An 18,200-nucleotide genomic window follows, 5' to 3' on the forward strand; every position below is an offset into this window, starting at 1 on the left:
TCACCTAATAAAACGAACATTCAGCGACTAGCAAATATTTTGATTAGTTATTTCCGCTATATATTTTAATAAATTTATTGTTATATCTGATAGATATATCCGATGGTAAAATCCTATCTGACTGTTGAGGTTTTATCTTAATATATATATTTCTTGTGTGCGTGTGTATGTGACTGAACTCCTCCTAAACGACTGGACCGATTTAGACGAAATTTTTTGTGTGTGTTCAAGGGGATCTGGGAATGGTTTAGATTCACAATTTTGTCCGCTGGACAATGTTTTTTTAATTAATTTTCAATTTATTAGTTGTTGTTGATTTTGGAATGTTTTACATTGGATCCGGCGCTACCATCGCAGTGTCAAATTTTAAATAATATTCGAATTTTAATTTTAGTCTGTCCCGAAATTTAAAAAAAGTTTTGTTATCATTGTGTTATATCGTGTGTGACCATGTGCTGGATCGTTAGATATTGTCATAACATTTGAATAATAATTTTCATCAAAATGGCTTATTAAAAATTGAAATTTTGAAATTAAAGACGTGTAGACAGGACAACGTCTGTCGGATCCGCTAGTTTATATATATAATTTATTTGCAGTTCGATTGTCTCGTTAAAACTCGAGTATGGCTGAATAATTTGTAGATGTTCAGGGAAATTTAAAAAGTGGGAAACTAATACTAAAAACGACGTGAATGTTCCAATAAAAACTGTTTCGATCTGGGGAATATTTGAAGTCTTTTTTCTTTTGAGAAATAAAAAATTGACACTTGGTTGTCATAAATTGAATATTTTAAAGTGGTCCAAATGTTTTAAAAAACGTTGCATTATGTTTTAATATAAATATTTGTAGATACGAAGTTCACCGAGTCATAAATCTCACACATGACATCTCAGATCTCATACTAACTGCATTGTAGCTTGCACCATTAGATCAAGAACCGCCATGTAAATTCTAAAATTTTGTTCCATATTTAAAAATAGACCTGACACGATTAGACACGTAACGTAGACAACAAATCTCTCATGTTCAGTTTCTTTAATGTATGTAGAAGTCAGTTGTAATAGTATTTTAATAAATCTGTAGTGACGAAAAGTATGATTGCTTGTGTTATCATAACGCATTCGTTAGGACGCCGGGTTCAGCTTATTACAACGATAACCACGTTTAATTTAACTGAAATCTTATATGCCTCCAAGTTTTGTTGAATTTGTAAAAATGCAATAGCGTTTTTATTGGTTTTTAGTAATAAACTAGCAAATATTTATTTCATTATACTTAAGATAAATATATAAGCCAATGTTTACATATTTTGTTAGTAAGTAGTTTATATATGCTCGAGAAAGCAGCCTATCTTCAAGAGTCCCGTGGCCCAAATGTCATTTGAAGTTAAACAATTGTTTCGGCGATGAAAATGAAATATAGTGTTGAACATTCATTGCTAAGCCACAGAATAACTACCATAGGTAAGTGTTTTCATAAACTGAATACTGGCTTAACCCTGAAAACGTATTAAGAAAATGTATTTAGTTTTTTGACACTAATGACTTAAACTTAATATTACAATATTCTTGATAGGAATGCGCTTTTCTGGCCGACATTTTTAGAGGTAACAATGTTTTTAAATTAGTTATACCAAATGTCTATGAATTGAATTCAAAAAAACATTTAAACCAAAAATCGACTGCAAGAAATTACTTAAATTCAATTTATGATTTTAGCTCGTCATATTTAGTTCCTTCTTTATTTTAGAATTGAATACACCTACAGACTACAATCTGTATCTTTACTAGACTTCTGATAATGAACAAGAAAGATAAGGAATTCTGGCTTGACCAAGCAACGAGGCTTAGTTCTTCTATACCTAGGTCCGAAAGATTCTTCATTCCCACGTTAATTCTATGCCAATGTGCACTGTCTAAATCAGCGTGCGGTGGCACTGCGTAAGTCATTATCCAATTGTTATGTAAGCCGGCGACGACCTAAAATCAAATCTGGCTACAGACTGCCGATGTGTGCCACAACTTACAGCGGTGACCGCATGAATACGACACATTTTTAATATAGATAATATTTACGCACTTAACTAAAAAATAAAAGAAACACATGCTGAAGTCAGATATGTATAGGCTGAAGTAACGTAAAAAAAGGGAACGTAAAATATCAGCTACAATATGTAAAAAATCTAAAAATAATAATGTACAAGAAATCCTAAAGACAATGAACGTCTAGCACTCAATATATAATCCTTTTTAATTTATTTTTACCAGTTAAGTATTTTGTTATAGATACAGTTTGTATTTATGTAAAAAAATACGGTATTTCAAATGAAATAAAATAACAAATATGTACGTAATTTCGAGTTGCATTTATGCGAGCGTTTCGCTCATCGCTCCTAATATAACCGAACACTCTAATGCGGCTAAATAGTAAAGTGCATTTGACTTTGCTGCGAGGTAGATTTCAAGGGTATTTAGAATGTGGTCAGGTTACTTAACTTGTATTTTAGCAATCGATATTCAATACAGGTGTTACTTTATAATTAGTAGAATATTTCAAATTCTGCGTCTATTTTTTACGAAAACGAGCCGGCACAGCCTATAACTGTAAGACATGTAACGATATTAGTGTAATGCTTAAAAAGTCGTATATTTTATAAAAATACTCGAAAATGATCTCGCCATGACGGCGTTTTGGTATAAATAAGGTAACTTGGTATTGAAAAAATGAATGCCTTATGACACTTACTAACTTACTTTGATGTAAAATTGTATCAAGACATAATAATCTATTTTAAGACTCCATCTTTTTTTAAGTATAAGAAATACTTAGGTAAAACTGCTGACGCTGATTTGTGTAATTTATAATATATAAGTTAAGCAACCTTTAGATAAAATTTTCCATGTGTGACCACGTGCATTTGGTAGCCGTTCTAAATTCGACCGGCTTTTATACATATATCTATACTTCATATACATATATCTAAACGTTTCAATACCGTCAAAGTAATTTATACTATAAATATGAAAATTGAATTAATTTAAATGGTTTAAGGACTTAACAGTTAGAATCGGTAGGTTATATTACGCCTTTTGTTAGCCCTTTAAAAAGTCGACCAATCGCAAGTAATTTTTCCCCTTTATTAATTAATCGGAATAAACTTTAGCAACATTCCGAATGTTATATATTATGTGTATACATTAATTATACTCCATCACGAATTTAGTAGACCACCCTTAGTTCTGTTTTCAGACAAATATTTAAATAAATATTAAAACTAGACATTTTTCTTCCACATACATTAGTTGGCAAGGTACATACAAAGTAGTTAAACTGTTGCTCTTAAATAAACTTTCAGGAAGTGAAACAGGACAGATATATTTGTCATTGACGAATGTGGTCAAACTGAAAATGTAGGGCATTTTACTCCGCTCCTTGTAAGAAGAAAATAAAGTGAAGCGCGATTAATAAATATTTTTTAATGTCGATATAATCACCCAGTATATAAAGTGGTAGATAAAGGAAAGTAATTTAGTTTTCGAATTTTAAAAATATTCGAATTACGAATTTCGTTTTTAAATGTACTTATACAGCCCACGTACAAAGGGTACAGTAAATATTTATAGACTGCATAATCTCTAGACTTTAGTGAAATAGGTTTTGTCATGTGGTAATGAGTTCTTTGGAAGATTTCTTACATTCAAATCATATAAATTCTACAGTTCAAGTAATTTACAATCACTTTTAAGGCCGTGCGGTTTTCAATTAAATCTTATGAGAAAACTATGCGTGTGTTAAAATTGATGTACTTCGGCACATACTTATATTTATGGTTAAATGACGTCATAGCTTTTGTTAAAATAAAATAATAATTATATTGTCAATTTTTCTATGAACTCGTCCTAGTCGATCACATAATTTAATAGTTTCTGTATCTATCATGCAATAAGCAACAAAGCTTATTTTACAAGACTTTAATACACAAACTATTATGAAAGCTACCGATTGATAAAGAAATATGATCCAAACAAGATATTGATCTGTAAACAAGTTTTTTAAACTAAGATGTTGCCTACTTGTACAAATAATTAATTGTTGTATCCATAATCGCGGTGACTAATGACCATAGATGAAAAATATAAAAATGTATTCATTAACCGTGCAACCACGTGTACGCTGTGTTGCCAAATAGAATAATTGTGAGATTATTGACCTAGAGTTGCGAGGGAAGGTAATTATAGACAATTGCCAGACATTTTAATATTTGTGGTAGAATTTAAGGTAAAACGTATTTTTGAAAAATTAAACTTTGTGTTTTATTTTACAAACTAAGCTGATATTTGGTTCATATAACATTGAAATTTATTTTGATATAACAGCACTATTCCGCTCACACATTCTCACAGTCTTCATTCAAATCGGTAACAATCGTATTAGGAGCCGTCAATAGCGTGGAATACTTACCGCGTGATAGCATTGATGTATTCTGGTGTTTACAGCGACTGAAATAGTTTTGTGACGAGCTACTGCCAAGTGGTTGTGACGTAACGGTTCAATAGATTCGTAATGCTTGAGAAATTACTTGGGTTGATTTACGACAGACGTTTTAAAATATGCTTTCGTTTTAAGTCTAGACTTTTACACCGTTTAAATGAGTTAAACGTTTTAGAAGCAGTTTGGCCTTCCCTCTCTCTCTCCTCTCTCGTCCCGGAAGTCGTAAGTTCCAACCTCAGCATCAATGGGCTCGACTGTCTATGTGCGCATTTAACACAATGGGGAAGAAAAACATCGCGAGGAATCCGGCATGCCTTAATCACAAAATGTCGATAGAGTGAGTCGGGCACAGAGAAGCAAATGATCACGAAACAGATATATAAATCTGAGGCCCAGACTAAGAAGATTGTAGGTCGACTTTTTTTGCCCTTCTCTGATCGCAGAAAATAGACAAATTTTTTTCGTTCGTAATTTCTAAACCGACAAAGGGGTTACTTCACACCATATTGTTTTATATTCAAATAATGATATGAATGTCAGTTTAGGAATTTGTTAAATGAGCGATACTTATAAATTCGTCTGAAACTTTAATATTTTATTAAAACGCAATTTACTTTTTATACATAAAAAAATAAAGAACGCGTAACTGACATGTTGTTCGAATGAATAAGCAAGCGCTTCCGAAATTGTATTTAATAAAGATCTGTATTTTAAATAAAGAAAGGATAAATAGATATCTTTATTCCCATTGAAACGTCTTAAGAGACATCTCAATAAACAGTATTGTTCTATAAAAATACCAGATAATATACATACAGGGAAAAGATATGAGAAAGACAAGATGACCTTATATTGTTTTTAATCCTCCATTTATATGTTGTTTTCCTGTGAATGTCTTACTATGTATGCACTTTTCCTTCTTGTGTTTCTCATTTGAGGCTACACATAATATTGATTTCCCAGTCAAGGCTTAAATCAGGCATTAGGTGACAATATTTTTCCTTATACTTACATATATGTATTTTATAAAATTTATTTCAACACCCAAATATGCGGTATTTACAATTTATACACATAGTCATAATCATAATTATTTATTCATGAATGGAAAATTTAAACTAATACAAAGAGTGGTTCTTGTAGTAGTGTAGGTACCTTGTAGTAGGTGTACCTTTACAAGGTACACACGCTGGCAATGTAGCGATACTTATACGTTGAAAGGACTGCGCTAAATAAATAAACATAATAAAAAAATAATCATAATACATCAGGTGAACCTCCTGCCCGTTTGCCCCCTGTTCTATTAAAAAAATAAATAAAAAAAATGCAAAATATATCAGGAATCGAACTTCCACCATCATTTAATCACCATCCATTGACTAATAAGTCACAGAGGCGTATGCGTTAATACATTATTAATAGTAAAATAATAACATAGGCGTAAGCATATTCAATTAATATTAATCTTTATTGCATATAATTTAAACGTCCCGATGCAACTCAAATGTTATCAACTCCCTAGAATGAGGAAAATTTAAATTTTATTCCATTGAAAAATCAATGGTTGCGCAATTACCTATCTAAAAGTGATTATCACTATCAAATGCCAATAACTTAAACAGCAAGGGGTCAGATAATGGACAATTTCATCATAGGTCTCGAATCCAAGACGGAAATCGATTCGTATTGATAAACGTAATTACGATAATGCCTCTTATCTGAAACGGTTAACTTTTGTGTTCGATCCGAGAACAAAATTTCACAGGTCAAATGTTTTGATTCAAGTGTTATTTATTGCTTATATCAACGTCACAACATACATGGGATTTTTAAATCCAGTATACGGGAGAGTTGTCGAAAAAGCGCTACGAAGAAAATTTAATTTAGTTTAAGAACGAAAAAAGGAGAATATATGAAGCTTTAAGCTATTCACCTTGTTAAGCTAATTGACGATGTTTTCAACGTGTACTGGACTTATGTATATTTTTAAGCTGTAAGTAAGAGATTGGTCAATTAATGGTCCTAAGATTTTAATGATGATCAAATCAGTTCGAAATTAACTCTGCATGCCAGTGCCGGATTAGCCATGTAGCAAGAGTAGCAATTGCCACGAACGCCGCGGATTTAGGGGCCACGCTCTCCAACGTACCCGTAATTAAAAAATATTAATTCACGCAGCAGCGAACTACATCTTGCCGCCCTTTCACTTAAAAATCTAAAAAAAAGTAGGTATTTACAAACTTTTTACCGTAATGTTCTAAAGTTTAATTATAATCGATATATTTAGACTAGCATGTATACCACATCTACCTTTCATGCGGCCAGATTTTTATTTTTTTATAAGAATGTCTTAATCATCTCACTTTGTGTAAAATAGATCATGATTTGCTTAAATAAGTCTTATTGAAAGTGTTACTATTTCTATATTTGCCGACATTAAATCCAAAAATATTTGTTTTTTATAAACTAAATAACTTGAGAAGGCCCCTATAAAATTTGCTACAGGCCCTCGCTGGCCTAATCCGGCTCTGCTGAATGTTATCCTAAAAAGTATTAAAACAATTGTATTGAGAGATAATATGTAAAATAGGTATATGGACTTGTTATCGCGACCACAAATCATTATGTTCATTCAGTGACCCACATTACACGTAAATTGATAATTATTAAGATTTTGTCGACGGCGATACGATACAATAATATGTTAAATTGTAGATTTTTTTTAATTTAACTAAAATTAATAAAAGGCCCGTGAAAGGTTCGGTAATGCTAATTGCGAGCCTCATATAAGTTTAATAGATTTATCGACTTTAAAAGTTATTAAAAAAATAGGATATGGTCTACTTTATACGCTTGTCGTTAGCTGTAAATAAACCTATGTAATATATAATACATTCCAGCCTATGTAGTAAATATAATTTATTTAAATGTGAGTTAATATGTTCTAGCACGATCTTGTAGTTCTGTTATCTAAATATGTAAATAATAATTATTGCAAAATATGTTAATAATTCGGAATTGGTTGGATGCGAGTATTTTTTATTTATTTCTTGAATTCTGATTGAGGTTTATATGTAGAGAAAAATTGGAGAAATGTTAACGTACATAAAAAAACATTTATACCTTTTTTCAATACCAGAATCAGATGTGTTGTTTAAATAAATTCGTTATTTCTACAAGATAGAAGATTTATATGTGCAACATTGTTTTACTCGCTCCAATCGATAACGAATCGTAAAATATGATGTATTATAAAATTAAACATAATCCCTTACGTGATTTATGAAATTTAGTATGTCAAAAATTCGGCGTTACTAATGAATATGGCCTATATGTGTATATGTGTAATATATTGAGGCCATCAATGCAATTCCACCTTTGATGAAACTTGATAATGTTAAATTCATATTTTCCAGACTTCAAATTTGGTTCTGGGTCTTAAAGTCTTAAATTTAATTAAGAAGATGATTTACGACATTTTGTTATTTTTATTTGCTATTAAGAATTTATGAGCTATAAGATTTTAAAAGCTTTTCTTAGAATATATAGTGTTATTCTGTTAGAAATATCTTGATTGACAGTTAATGCAGCTTCATTGATTTTTATTGAAACTAAATCATGTTAAGCAACTCCCGAAACCATAAAGTCAAAAGAACACCCAAATTCGTTAAGTTTTTATTTGCTAATACTAAAAAATGTATTAAATCTTTAAATCAATATTGAACTAACTGTCATACGTATTTGTTATTACTATACGTATTACAGATTGAATGTTTTGATAAAAGTTTGTATCTAGATTCAAACAGATGGTCGGGCTCTTGATCTTTATTACCCTTTGCGATTAACTTCAAAGGGAGATGACAAATAACTTTTATATCACCTAAATTAGTCGGATTGCAAATATTTATTCCAATCAGACTCTTAAGACCCCGGTAGTGTCTAAATAGAGACAAATTCTAGCGTTTATGGACTTGCGGCAACATCACAACACTAATTAAACAATATGAAGTTTGATGCTTAACCACTTGAAGCAATTGAGAGTTGTTAAAAAACCGCCACAGTCAACTGTCATGTAATTGGCGGGAAATTTTTGACAGGTCGTAATTTAATCTGTGGTTTTTCTGACTCTTAATTGAGAAATTTCTTAGAATAACTTAAATTTTGAGGTTTAATGTAAATTAAAAAAAAATGGCGTCAATTTCAATTGTAATTGGTTTCATTTCAATTTTCGTGAACAAATTTTTTTTATGTAAATAGTTAATTGAATTTCTATGATTTTTATAACCAATAAATCATTTACAACGTACACCGTGCAAGGAAATAATTATGCACGATTAAAAAAAAAAGTATTCCTAAAAGCATTGACTTGTTCAACTTTTAATTGGCATAAGTAAAGGGTCGCGATTAAAAAATGTGGCCAAGTGTGTCTGTTTGCTTAATATTAAAAATAAACTTAAGTTTTTTAATTGTACCGGTTTTCAAAGCCACCTGGTTGTAATGATCCTAAATTTAAAACTAAATTGTTACAACTATTTGAAATGTTTTTGATAACGACATGTTCATAATTTGTTTCTTTTTAACGTTTATTTTATTATTATTATCTGAGTATTTCATACTGGTACTGATAAATATATCTTTAAGCACGCTTTTTGAAAATTCTTATTCGTGTTATATTTTTTTCCATTCCAATAAATAGGTAAGTATAGGTTTTTATACCGAGGCTTTTATTTTGTAACTTAGAAAAAAATAATACTAATAGTGATATTAGAAGAAGTTCGATGTTATTTTTAAAATTAAACCTGACTCAACTGCCATATTATTTATTCTACAAATATTGATCTCTTAAAGTGCCTACCTACGCCTAGTTCATTGAGCAAATCAGTTTAAATGATATACATTGCGCGGCTGTTTGATCTTCTAGTGACGTGAAAAGTTATATTGATATCGATAAAAATTATCAGCACAATGAAAGAACAGTTGTGTCTTAAGTATTTGCCGTAGTTTAAAAATACGTAGTACAGCCTATCCTTGTTCAATTTATTACAGTTTTAAGTATATTTTTAAGTATAAGGGCTTGTTGATAGTACAATTTTTGTTCAAATCAAAGACAAAATACCAATAAATAATAAATATTTCTGAATAATTAAAGTAATAAAGTTTTGCTTTGCGTGTGGTCGGGTGTTGGACGAATTTCACGGTCGAATAAATTTTATGTTATTTCTGAACGTTTGCGTGTTAATTGTAAATCGAATGCTTCTCGTATCGACCATTGACTGCGATATCAATTTTATTTTGGATAAAATTCATTAGAAGGATTTAATTAACCAAGTAAAGATTACATATGATATGACCGAACAAATAAACTAACATAATAACTACTGGACTTATATATATGTTACAAAATATAGGTTGAATATTACCCCAGTATTGCTGTTAACATGCTTTCATAGTAAATGAAAATTACACACGTTATTTAATTAGACATTTATATGCGTCTATAGAAATCGTTATTTTATTGATAATTGCTGTCTAAGCCTTCGCCTGAATAATACAACAATATTAAGAGATTAGGACCATTTTGAATTTGTAAAAATTTTCTTTATTTGGCTTTAAATTAGTGTTTTATAGGAATCTTAGAAAATATATGATTTATTGATCGCGCTAAAACGGTTGAAGAAATTATATGCTGCTTATTGTCTATGTGTATGTGGTCCGTATAAATGCTGTTGATAACATTGCGTGTATCATATAAGACAAGACTGGGGCTAATTTTTTTGCTTAATATTATCTCCTGTTTTTACGACCTTACCCAAACTAGTTAAATCAATAAAACAAAATGCCTCATTTTTTTAAAGAAAAGCGACGTCATTCATAACATTTAAGTGCAAGCAAATAATTGAACACGTTCACAAATATTGCAAAACTTTATTATCTATTCAATATTTACGTACGTTGTGTTTATGAATGTAGTAAATTGAATAGTAATTTGTATTTATGGAAATACATTTTCCAATCTTAATAATCGGAATATGATTGTTTGAATAGATTTTTGTTCAATTAACTAGCTGGTACTGTCACGGTAAGATAACCTGTGTTAGATCTCAATCGTAAAAATCCCATGTCCCAGTGAGAAAACAGTCACACTTATAACTAAGTATATTGTACCAGTAATTTTGTATTCCAAATATTATTTAATTGTTTTTAAGAATTTTCAACGTTTTCTACCTAGGCATGAGTGAAAATTTTAAGACACGAGAAAGTTAGTAATTAACTGGTTTCGATATGTGTGTCATTAACGTTTTAGCTAGTATCTTAAGTTTTCTTTCAGTTCTCATTAATTCAAGAATTAAATTTTAAATAAAATAAACCCACTAAGAGCCACTAAAATTTAAGAACAAAGTAGTAGTGCTGAAAGTAAAAGGTTATCGTTACCCATGTATTGAAAAGGCACTCGACTTCCTTTTCATGACAGTCTGAAGAAAAAAAAATGTATTCAGAATAGAGCACTACGGCAAACTTAACTAAGCAGTTTCAGACTCTTCATAATAAATTTGGTATTATTCTCTTTTCAATTTATTATCACAGTTCATATATTTTTACTTTATATAAATAAGAACCAGGTATGGTAGACTGTGATTTGAAATATTTATAGAGTAATACAGTACTTTTTAATTGTGTTTAAAATTGATAGTCTGTCATCGATAATTTGTGTACAACACTATGCGCTAGAATAGTTCGTGCTCGCAAAATGGTCTATGCTAAATGCGTCGTAGAGTTATGCATTGTCTCTGTTTCATTCTGCTATAACCCAGAGATCATCCTTATTTATGGCAAGATGTGTCAACAGCTAGTCGAGATAATCTATATTTTAAAGTAGTCTCAGTAGGTTTAGTATGTATTAGAAATATGTAGGTATTAAAGAAAATATATTCTTGATAATATTTTAAACATTATTCTGATATTATAGTATGTTAATCACAATTATTTATTAAAAAGATTATTTTAAAATAACCCCATAAAGGTAAAATACATATTTAGGTACACTATTTCATTTCACATCGTCTAGTTAAAGGCTACTGTTTAAATTAAATATATGTAACTGTGTCGTCCTGAACGTGTGCCATGCTTGTGTATAATTTTTACATGTAGTAAGGAAATATTGTCAAATATACCACCGCTACAACCGCTACGCGCATAGACAGTAGACCATTTCAGGAATTTAATAAATCTGTATGATGTCTTTGAAAGGAACTGCCAACCTATAAATACATTTTTTTATTTGTTTATACGTGAGTGATTAGTTCATTACTTAAGAGTAATTTAAAGATGATTCGAAAACGTATCAACAAACATTTAAAACTCATAAAGAAATACAATGGAAAATCTAAAAACTGGAAACGCGATAACGGAGGTGAATGACCTGTGACGTATGATAAACAGAATTAGCCATGGCAATTAGGAAGCTAGAATATTTTGAGATGACATCTTTTTTCGGCAAACATTTTGGCAGCATCGACACTCGTTTGAATACTTTGAAGTTAACTTCCCGTAACCTTTTGTTTTTAACTGTTGTCTTATTTCCCGTTTTGCGCTATTGCCCAAATTTTATTTAAGTGCTGGCTATCGGCTTCTTTATCAGGTTTTTAGTTGACCATATATAAAAGAAGCGTCTAAAGGGGGAATCTCTTAAGTTTAGTTTAATTATTATGCGACTTAAAGAAAAAAATACGCGGTATTTTGAATCGATTATAATTTTTAAATATGTTTATACTATGTATTTTGTAACGATAAATGTTTAACATTATTGAGTCGCGTTAAATTCTGAAAGAGGACACCTGTCAAAGGAAATTCTCGACAATCTTGCGGATTGCGTCATGTTACGTTAAATGTATCGAATGGATGTACACCTCAAGTGTACTGACATTTCCCTATAGACTCAGAGATAGATCCAATATAATTTTCGCTTTTGAAGGTTTAAGTCTTTAATTATGCACGAGAGAGTTGTGAGCATGTAGTTGTCTTTTTTCATTCGATTTCTTAGAAAAATTAAAAAATATATATATTGTACAATATAGAAGTTTAGGTGTTCGTTTACGTGTATACATTATGTTATATTACAATACACTTTAGCTCTTAAACCAATCCCATTGATCTCAGACGAATGCGAATCAGTGTTAACTTGTTCAGGGTAAGGTGTGAGTTGACGCGTGATAAGATATGACGTGTTTGCATAAGCATACCATAGAGTGTATTGTTACCACGCCTTTGGCATTAATTTTTGTTTTTTTTTTATTTCTCTTTATATTGTTTATTTTAGAATACAATGTAATCACAAGGAAATATCATTATAATAATAATATATCAATAAACTTCCATAATAATAAGGAACTAATCTATTTATTCACTTCTAATTTCAAACCATAGACAATGTTAAATTGACTCGCATCCAGAATATATTGTAGCGGCAGACCATAATGTTAATTAAAACGTGACAGATTATAAAATATGATCGAATTTATGAAACAGGCAAGTCAATTTCACTTTTATTATTTCGGCTATATTTTAAATGTCACTTTCAAGATTGGAATGACGAAATTTTATTTACGGAGGCTACTATTGTCTATTTCTAGCCATACCTTGCGGTTAAGATTGTTTTGTGTAGTCTTTGTTTCAAGTAGAAACATGTAAAAATTAAAATGATTTTATGGTAAAAATAAAAATATATTTTTCTTTACATTGATCTATAAAAAAAAATTAATGATTTTCTAAAAATACGGGCTTAACTGCTTATCTTTAAGTTAAGAGAAATTCAATAACGTATTATGTTTTTATTAAACAAGGTCAATGGTTTATTGATTATAATTTGTTTATTTATTGAGAACATTTCTAGCTACTTTCATTATTAATTAACCGATTGCAATTGCATTTCTCAATATATGTACTTACAATGTAGATACATTCTTCATTCAAGTTGAATTAAGAGTTTCATTGTAGAACAGTGATTTTCTTGGACCTAGTAATTTGTATAAAATAAAAGAACGGTCATTAATTCGTGTGGTTTGAGATGTCAATTATGATCCGTTCAATCATTCCTCGCTAATTCATTCAGGATCGAATGACAGATTGATGAGTGAGATTGAAGCTTGTTAGCGGCTGTCCGCCAGTTCATTAACAATGGTTATGATTTCATTCTTAATTAATGTACAAAAAATGCGAAACATTTTTTGTTAGTGATGAGTTAATAGTGATTTGATTTTTCCCCACATGATGATGCCATTTTTTTTACTTAGTATAATAGAAAAATTTTAGAAATTATATTTATCCTTTACAAAAACTTTAACATCTAATATTAGGAATAATAGTAATATTTTCCATAATTCCGTACAGGTGTGTCATGTGCGTAGTTTTTAGTTAGTTTAAATTTATAATCTTTCATTGTAAAACTAAATAGTATTCTTGTATTTATAGCACTTTTCTTTCCATAAAGTAAACACAATTAAGTTGTAACAGACAATGTTTTTTCATGTGTCAAGTTTATTAAGACACAAGTCATATGACATCAAAATATTAAGTGATTTTTTGTGACTTTAAATACATTTATTAATACTTCAAGTAGGTATGTAATGTTTGGCAATTTTGTAACCTATTTTGTGCCATTTTGAACTGTTACTCAAAATCTCTAAATTTAATGATTAATGTATCAGAAGCAATCAAGAGTATAAGAATCCGCACTTTGGCGCGACTTAATTCATTCAATAATGAAAGTTGTGGCCCCAATACGGCAAAGGGAGATAACTTTTAATTCACCAGTGACTTAGCAGAAAGTTTTGTAGATTGTAATTAATTTAAGTTTTGTAGAATTGATAGTAAAGTCATGAAAGTCTTCCAAGATTTCAGATAACGTTACTCATTTCGAAATATTCGTGTTTTATTTGTATCTTTGAAACACTTTTTAAATGATGACGAAATAGATACAGAAAGGCCCAGATACCTGTGCGTATAACTTGCCGAGTTTAAAGGTTTTACGTGTAAGCTGGTACACCTATTTGTCAATAAATAAAAATTATAAGTCAAACTAATACTGGTGATAACTAACTAAAAAGTTTAGGATTTTTTTTATTTTAAAAATATCTAACATATGTTTTAGCAATTTAAAACATATTTCACAGTTATTCATACAGTTCATTACAAATAACTTACGACTTAGGGTCTTTCAAGAAAAGAGCGAATAATTCTTAAAAGGCCGGTAACGCACTCGCAAGCCCTCAAGCACTGAGAGTGTCCATGGGCATCGGTATCACTTAACCTTAGATGAGCCTTCTGCCCGTTCTATTTATTTAATATTACTTACTTCGGTTGCGCGGCAACGCAAAGTGAGTTAAGTTTTATTTGTAAAGTATATATATATGTACATCTTGAAAAAATAAATTTAAACACCAATTTAAGCTTTTCGTCTGTCAATTTCTACGCTTCCGATAACATCTTTATTTACTTTCTTGAAATCGATATTGAACTTTAGCTACTTTGTTATAAAGTTTAAAATTTTGTAACGCATTTTCCAATAATTTAACAGAAACTGTTAAGTGATGATCGCGGTTGTTTAGAAATGAAAGAATTTGAATATTTTCGTGGTTTGCCGTGAAAATAACAAATACCAAGTGTTAAAAGAATTCTGTCGTTTTGTTTGCGTATTATAATAGCTCAATTTATGCATGATTCTCTATACATATAAAAGATTATCACCAATACACAATTATCACGATTCTTTATAATTCTATTAATAATATTTACATATGATATATCAATTTCAAACTTAGTCAATTTATCGCCACAATCCTATTAATAACAACATTGAATTGTTTCAGATTGTGATACGGATTCCGCAAACCTCACATTGTGGTGTAAGCTACACCGGTGGTGCAATATTAGTGCATTATGTATTACATGAGCTGCAAGCATCGATACACAAAACGAACTGACACCTGAAGATAAAAACGAAACTGTCAATGTCACAAATATTAGATTTACGGTTCGGCTACACGTGACGGATTAATGCAATGACAGACAGAACGTAGGGTCGTATTGTGTGAGGTCGGGTGCGTGTTATGCGCACAGTTTGAGCAGTGACGGCGAACGGGCGGCTGCAATGGGCGCGGCGCGCCATGCGTCCGCGTTCGCGCCCGCTGCGCTTGCTTCTGGCGGCGCTGGCGTTAGCTTCGTGCGCGGCGGCACCGGCGCCCGAGCCGCGCGCGCAACGCTCGGCGAACCTAAGCCATATTACGGGCACCTCGCGTACAATACAGATGTTCCTCAAGAATCGTTATCTTCAGCTTCTGCCGGATGGCACCGTCAACGGCACCACAGACGGCAACAGCGTTTACAGTAAGTCAGTTTTGTAATCATTATATCAATTAAGTATTGGTAAAATATGCTATCTACGTAAGTTTGATTGTCTTTTAATGTCTGTGAAAAAAGACTTACGATATTCAGGTATATTAAAATAATCGCAGGTAAATGATACAGATACCCATCAATCGTCCAGATAAATGAACAGGCTAGGTGCGTCGATGGTACTGTCATCGGATGTACCACATTGAAAAGCTGCAAGAATGCTGCCTAAAAGTCTATCCAATATCTTTAGTTGGGCGGCAGGTATTACTTCTGATTAGTATTATAATCCATGCAAACTATATATTTATCTTATCTATTATGTAAAATATATAAAAACAAAATAGAAAAATATGTGCCATAAATCTTAAACTATAAAACATATAAATTTGTTAAACTAATAAAAATAATAATAAAATTGCCTAGACGTTTTTGCTACTTAAGATCTAAACTCTAGAAAAACTAGTCGAATTTAAATTTTAGTTGGCACTTATATGTGGAGCAACTATAACGATAAATGTGATTCAAATTTAATGGTTGCAAAACGGGTGCGATAAAAATAAAAATTAAGAATGAATTATCATAAATTTATGCAAGCATAAATTGTATTTGGACGCATGGAACAATAAATTAAGCCATTGACAGTAGAGGCAAAATTTTGTTTAAATTATTTCGTTTTCGTTTAAGAATAAAATTGTATTATTAACGTAAACTCTTGTTTAGTACATTTCTAGTGTATATATACTTACTTAAAAAAATGATCGGCTGGAAGCGGCTTTCTAACAAATAACTCGTATGACTTAGAAGACGAAAGAAAGATAATTTTCTTTAAACACAACTCGAAAGGACGTGGTAACTTACAGCACAAACTTTTATCTTGATCAAGTTTTTTATACTCTTGATAATCAATCAACCAATTGAAATATATAATTATTAAAACATTAATATATGAAGAAACAACGAATGCAGTGTTCGTATCCCGACGTATATCGTTCTACAGCATTATAAAGGCAGTTTTTACCCCCACTATGTGGAACCAGCCAAAGTAAATACTTAAGTGGGTATTGGTTCAGAAATCCGAATCTATTTCAGTTTCCTTCAAGAAAAGAGTGTACCAAACCTATACATACATACATATATAAACGTACCTCAAAAGGCCGACTACGCACTCGTGAGCCCTCTGGCATTAAGTTACCGTGGTTCACGGTATCACCTAACACCAGGTGAAGTGTTGGTCGATATTATAATGTATTAATGAAGTCTCAACGAAGAGCTACTTACATTAATCTCGATACTTAAGACATTAAAAATATTACTAATGGTCTTAACGCATGTCCTAAAAATTAATTTGAATGTTTTTATCTGTTTTTTGCACATGCTAATTCGGCTTAATAGCAACCAGACTGGCGGTAGACACGTTGCGTATTATAATGAGTTTAGACGACTCATGACAGAACACACTATCTTACATTTTAATAACGCGTTATATAAGCCAACGATAAAGTAGCTTATTTAAAATTTAATAAAGAGATTTAGAATTTTTTTTTGAATAGCTATAACCATTTTGTTCTATTTTCAAAAATTTTATTATCGTAAAACAAAAAACAATCAAAACAAAACAAAAATATCTTTATTCATACAGGTAAACAGGTACACTTATGAACGTCAAAAAATTAACTTAATTGTGAATTTACATCTACTGCCAGTTCTCAAATCAAGGGCGTAGAACGGAATCAAATCTGTACAACTCATATGAGCAAAAAATAAGTATTTTACAAAGTAGTTAATAAGATATTATAAAACAACGCAACGGTTTTTAGTCCAAGCCTGAAACAAAAAATTGGAAAGTGTGGTTTTCTTTCAACTGGTCAATTATAACTGTATAAGATCTTAAATTCAATCTCAAATATAATTACACCGTTGTTGGCTGCTGTCAAATTGTAATAATGACTCTATTATCATTTGAAGAGCCTAGAGCGATTCTTAGGTGGTCGGTCTTGAATATGGGTTTATACGAATAAATGCTTAAACAAATTACCATGCTTGGAGATTTCAAAAACATTTGAATGATTTCAAATTAAAAGAGTGTTTTTATCCTAACGTATAAAATAAATAAATCAGTGGCGCTACAACCTCTTTAGGTCTTGGCCTCAGATTTCTAATTCTGTTTAATGATCATTTTTAAATCTAATAGGCAAGTAGGTGATCAGCACGCCGTCGACTTTTTGGGTCTGTGACATGTTGGTTTGACGATGTTTCCCTTCGCCGTTCGAGCAAATGTTAAATACACACATAGAAAGAAACTCCATTGGTGCACA

General features: G+C 30.9%; 1 protein-coding gene across 4 annotated transcripts in view; it reads left to right on the forward strand.

Moving 5' to 3' along the window:
* LOC110995373 (fibroblast growth factor 22) overlaps nt 1–18,200 on the forward strand; it is a 131,414-nt gene that overhangs the window by 16,033 nt on the left and 97,181 nt on the right. For all 4 annotated transcript variants that reach the window (XM_022262508.2, XM_045631210.1, XM_022262507.2 and 1 more), the window contains one exon: nt 15,360–15,876. In XM_022262508.2, coding sequence (XP_022118200.1) covers nt 15,657–15,876 — 220 coding nt within the window. In that variant the 5' untranslated portion in view covers nt 15,360–15,656. The remainder of the gene's footprint in view (nt 1–15,359; nt 15,877–18,200) is intronic.

This window comes from Pieris rapae, chromosome 14, assembly GCF_905147795.1.
Source record: "Pieris rapae chromosome 14, ilPieRapa1.1, whole genome shotgun sequence".
In the NCBI taxonomy this organism is placed as follows: domain Eukaryota; kingdom Metazoa; phylum Arthropoda; class Insecta; order Lepidoptera; family Pieridae; genus Pieris; species Pieris rapae.